The sequence below is a fragment of the Anastrepha ludens genome, chromosome 4 (genome assembly GCF_028408465.1).
Source record: "Anastrepha ludens isolate Willacy chromosome 4, idAnaLude1.1, whole genome shotgun sequence".
NCBI classification, from domain to species: Eukaryota; Metazoa; Arthropoda; class Insecta; order Diptera; family Tephritidae; genus Anastrepha; species Anastrepha ludens.
In genome coordinates, this window is record NC_071500.1 from 31,807,667 (window position 1) to 31,813,666 (window position 6,000).

General features: G+C 38.1%; 1 protein-coding gene across 1 annotated transcript in view; it reads right to left on the minus strand.

The window, feature by feature from the left end:
• Positions 1-4,530, minus strand: part of LOC128861764 (uncharacterized) — a 192,088-nt gene extending 187,558 nt beyond the window's left edge. The window contains exon 1 of the mRNA XM_054100147.1: positions 4,435-4,530. Within this exon, the coding sequence (XP_053956122.1) occupies positions 4,435-4,530 (96 nt within the window). The remainder of the gene's footprint in view (positions 1-4,434) is intronic.
• Between the last annotated feature and the right edge of the window lie 1,470 nt (positions 4,531-6,000).

Consider the following 6,000-nt stretch of genomic DNA (forward strand, 5'->3'; position numbering starts at 1 on the left):
AGCTAAAATGGATAACACCATTTTTTAAATATTAAAATTAAAATTTTTTTTTTCATTTTTGTATGTAAAAGAAGTTAAATAAAAAGCCCAAAAATTTAGATATCGTTTTTCATTTTTTTATTGTAAAAAAATCCTGAAAATACCCCAAATTTTCGAGCTCTAGACCACCGGGACCTGCTTTAAAATTAAAAAAAAAAAATTGTTTTTCATTTTTGTATGTAAAAGAAGTTAAATAAAGAGCCTTAAAGATTTAAATATCGTTTCTAATTTTTTTATTGAAAAAAAAAACCTGAAAATACCCCAAATCTTCGAGCTGCTTTAAAATTATTAAAATTAAAAAATTTTTTTTTTTTCATTTTTGTATGTAAAAGAAGTTAAATAAAAAGCCTAAAACATTTAAGTATCGGTTTTGATTGTTTTTTTGTAAAAACAATCCTGAAAATACCCCAAATTTTCGAGCTCTAGACCACCGGGATCCCTTAATTCCTGCTTTAACATTTTTTTTTTCATTTTCTTTGTAAATGAAGTTAAATAAAAAACCCAAAAAAATTTAAATATCCGTTTTCATTTTTTATTGTATAAAAAATCCTGAAAATACGCAAAATTTTCGAGCTCTAGACCACCGGAACCCCTTAATTCCTGCTTTATTTTTGACCACAAAGTCGCCTAATATCACTTCCTGACTCTACATTAAAGCCCAAAGAAAAAAAATTGTGTTTGTCCATTTGATACAATAAACCCCTTTAATTTAAAAACAACAACTATAAACTTTCTACAAAAAACCTAAACAGACACTGGCACACGTTTATGGCGGTACACATATTAACGGCACACATACATACATACACGTGCACATACGTGGCAGACAATTTTCATTTAATTTTTAGCCATATTCAACCTGACCGCCTATGGCAAGAATGCATGCAACCATTTTCCGTTTGCCCCAAAAAAATACGGAAACAGTGCCGACATAATCGAATAAGCAAAAATTATAAACTTTTCAATGCGCCAAGATTGAGTAACAACAATTTCAACCACCAATAAATTTTATAGCCTATTGTAGCTGTGTATAGATTTTTACATCATATGCCGAAAAATTTGAATACACATATACCTATGTACATGCACACATACATGCTTAATATTACGTATTATGACGACAGCAGCGATGACGACGATGACGGCGATGGCCGCGTCGACTGAAGTAGTGCTTGCCACAAATAAGCACAATAAGGCAGGCGAGTGAAAGAAAAACGCGGCATGCTAACGGGAAGAGTGAGAGTAATGAAATGCTTAGGAATGGCAGTGAAAACACCGGCAGCTAACAACGATTGTATGATCGGTTAGCTTTATTGCCGGTGAGAAAAGCGGTTGATTAGTGAGGGTGCGGATAAGTGCAGTGCTCTGCTCTGTACAGCCAAAATAAATGCTTATATGCCACAGTGGTGGTGGAAGAAAGATAAAATGCCATGAAGCAGTTAACTTTTGTCGACAGTTGAAATTATGTTAACAACACCCGCTAGTGTAAAAAACAAAACAATCGCTTTATTATACCCGTGCACGCTTGTGCACCAGGGTATTATGACTTCAGTCACATGACGGCATGAAGGAATCGAGATAGATATAGATATATCCACATGCAAATTATGAAAGCAGTCGATCTGGCAGATCCATTCGCTATCAATACAGACGTAAGACAAGGTTGCCCTCTATCGCTCCTTCTCTTAGCCATCGTCGTTGATGATGTCATGAGCCAACTGACCCTGCACAAAAAAGGCATCGTATGGAGTTTCACCAGACATCTTGAGGACCTTGACTTCGGCGATGACTTCGGCCTGCTCTCTCACAAATTCTATAATATTCAAGCGAATATTCAGACTAGTCGCGCTGGCACGCACTGTCGGATTTAAGGTGAACATCGCCAAGACCAAGGCCATGAGAGTGAACCACAATAACGCAAGGTAGATATTGGTTGACGGATGCTCAGTGGAATTCGTCGAAAGCTTCTGGTACCTCGGCTGCATCATAACGGCAGATGGTGGAGCAGATGAAGAGGTCAACTGCAGGCTAAGCAAAGCTAGGGCGGCATTCGGCCGAATGCATACTGTATGGGGGCGTTCGCAAATCTCCCGGCGCACTAAACTACGAATATTTGGCTCATGTGAGAAGTTCATATTGTTGTACGGAAGCAAACCATCACACAGAGGCTACAATCCTTCATCAACAAATGCCTCCGCATTTCCTTGCCTTCGTTTGATAGATGGCAGCACACGATGCCAACACCAACTTTCCTCGGGAACGCCCTCTGTCATCAAACGCGGGTACTTATTGAACCGCCCTCGTATTACTCCATATTTAGGGGATTTTTTTAGTATTGAAAATGGGCAAAATCGGTCAATAACCACGCCCACCCACCATATAGTGGTAATTTCCAAAAGAAAAAAATTCAGTTATAAAACAAAGAAATTTGCTCAAATTTGGTACTGAGCTGAAACCAAAAAACAAACAAGAAAAAAAAGATATGGTGCTGGTAAAATCTTGAAAAATGAACGGGGCTACGTCCACTTTCAAATAAACGTATGTAGTATGACTTAAAAAACTCTCCCGAACTTAGTAAGCATATGGCTGCCCATCTCATTTAGAATGGACTTAATTCGTCGTTGGGATCGCGGGTTCGGCCAGTCCGCCAGCCTTTTTCGACTTTGGACGTGAATTTAACAATTTTCTATTATATTCAACGACTTAGGCTTACAGGTAGCTTCCTAAAATTGATTTTCCATCGATTTTTGGATATAACATTTTAAACAGGATTCCCGTACAGAACCAAAAAAAAGCCAGACCCGGATGCCCAACCAATGCTTTTAAAATAGGTGTCCAACGGAGGGTTAAATATTACTCAGATCGAGCGAAAAACTACACTGACTTTTTATATGTTAAGTCCAATTGTCTTATAGTGCTACGTTCGTACATGTGGTGCCACGCGCCTTAACTCTCATCGTCAATGAATTTGTTTGATTCCAGAAATGAAAAGCCACCCCAAACTATATTTATTAATTTTTAAATTAATTATTAAATTTATAAAAATTAGCGCGAGTATATACCTAAAGCTCGGTTCGAACAGAATTTAGCATCTCCTTACTTATTTAATTTTTCCTTTTTTGGAATATTTTTTAATTTTTATTTGATTTTTCTAAATCACTCAGCGTTCAAAGCGATGCACTAAAACCATTGCAACAACAACATTAGGGGAAAAATTATACTATTAATACAGGGTGGGCCAAATAAGACCTACTAATGTTAAGCACAAATAACTTTTTTATTTTTTGACATATTTATTTTTCTCTCTAATTGAATTGTTGGAAATTTCTAATGGAACCCTACCGCAAGACCACCAACAGCGACTACAATACGCTATTCGTTTTCTACAATTAGCCACACAAATTGACTTTTTAAATAATGTTTTGATGTCGGATGAAGCGCATTTCCATTTAAATGGTTATGTCAACAAACAAAACTGTAGATTGTGGGGCTTTGAAAATCCAAGGGCAACACACCAACATCAGTTGCACCCATCTAAATGTACTGTTTAGTGCGGTGTTATGGCCACTAGAGTTATCGGCCCATATTTCCTCGAAAATGAGGATGAAACGCCGGAACCGATTTCAGGAGCTTCTTACAGAACATTGATTGAAAACTTTTTGCGGCCAATGGCGGAGCAGTATCCTAATTAATGGATACTGCAACTGCGCATACTGCTAGTAGTAGTAGTAGTAACATTTGGCCCACCCTGTATAATGTACATACATACACACATACTTATGCATATCTGATACGAATAGCAAGAGGTGAGACTGAAGCGACGGCAATCGACTTTATCAACACTTGTAACAGCGGACGGACACCATTGGTTGTCTGCTCGTCTGTCTGTCCACTCATCCATATCCATTATGTGATGCAAAATTACAGATAAATTATGCAAGTCAAACTTTGGCAATTTTACTAATTTTAGTTATTATTACAAAACCAAAGAAAGCCCAACAAAAAAGAAGATAAATCAAATAAAAAATAACACGAATGGAAAACCAAAATAAAAAATAAAAATAAAAAATATGATTCAAACGTAGCGGTGCAAAATTTCACCCCCAAGGGAATGTGAAATCAAAAATTTAACAAATTTTGATTTTGGCAGCTAAGGCAAATGCCGGCCGTCCGTTCATCCACCACAGCACAGTCAACTAAGCAATAAACAATGCAACAACAAAAGCCAAAATACCAACACGCGGTGGTGCTTGCATCGCCTCTGCCACATCAAAAGTGTAGTGAAATGACTGCTTTTGTTTTTGGTGTTGAAATTTGTACATTTTGGCGGACATAAAAAACAGAAAAAATTCCAATGTTTTGGGGCGTTTAATTTGCACATCATATGCGCGGTACTGAACGACGTGGCGCGTCTGCATGGCTCGACGCAATGCGCGCCTCGCCACCGATTACGAATTGCCGCTGACGTTCAACATTCAACACCAAATTCATTGCTAAAAGCCAAATTTTAAATAATACACATATACACATACATACAGATGCATGGATTGAGTACCCGCCGTGAGGTGGCATGACTGGTGCAGCAAAAATGTGTACGTGTGCTAGACGCGCGCGTTCACCGCCACAAAAAAACAAACTGGCTTATGCTAAATAATGGAAACAAACGCGCACACACTTATTGCTGCAGTGTACACACACACAAAAAACAAAACCATATGTGTGCATATAAATACATAAACTTTGACATGTGTGGCCAGAAAAATGAAAAGTCCAAAATGGCAAATTCACATGCGGCACTGGCAGTAGAAATAAAACAAAAATAATGTGTATGCAAAAGTACACCAAAACCTTGCAGCGCCGCTATACCATAGATTGATTCACTGCCACCCATACTACTAATCTGTGTAGCTCACGGTTTGTCTATCCAATCTGCCGCTGCTTGCTGCTTGGCACAGCGGTGGCGCGTCCGATTGCTCCAGCGCGACCACCCAACTGGCGCATAAATCAATTCAAGCTAGTGAACCGAACGCCACACATGCACTAAAATATAACAACAATATGAATAAAACAAAAAACAAAAACAACTCAGCATAATCGACAAGCGATCAAAAATCTGTATCAACATAAAACCACTGTGACGCTGTGAACAGTGAACAGACGATCGTTCGCGCGCGAATACCCAATGAATTTATTCAAATTGAAAATGATCAATTTCGTCATCTGATCATTTGATCGGCGCCGATTGCCAAAAACTGTACACACCGAGTATCAGTTAGCCTATCCCTAATTGAGAACTACATACAACAACATTAGCAACATAACATTGATCACCAGACAATTCGCATTTACACGACATCACACGACCACCAACCAACCAACCTATGTGGGGATCTGTCACAGCTCCAATTCGGTCGACCGATCGCTCGATCGATCGCAGCCAATAAATGATTCGCATGAACGCACCCTAACGGCAGCACGTCTCCCGTCGTGCGCGTAACTCACTGGGCATTCAATTTTTGCATATCGTCCAAAATGCTTCACATACATACATACATACATTCTCACAGTCTATTTATATGGCAAAATATGTGCTTATTATCCACATATAAGTACAATGAAAAATTTGTTTTTGTGCATTCCAATTTGTTTAGCGCTAATTTCGCAATGCGATCGTTAAATATTGTGCGCCTGTTTTATTCGATTTTCGTTGTTTGTTCGATCGATTCTAGCGCAGCTTTTTGTCATTGACCTAAAATGCGATTCTATTGAACGCGGTTGATGTACCCGTCGTCTACTTTGTAGTAGTTGCAGAAATATTCTGTTATTGATCATTGAATGCGTTCGCGATCTCAAGCGTACAAATCGTTCAAAGTCAGATCTCATTGATTTGTTTTTTTATTTTTATTTTTTTATTTTTTGGCTTTTTATTTTTTGTTTTTTCATTTTTTCAAATTACATTTG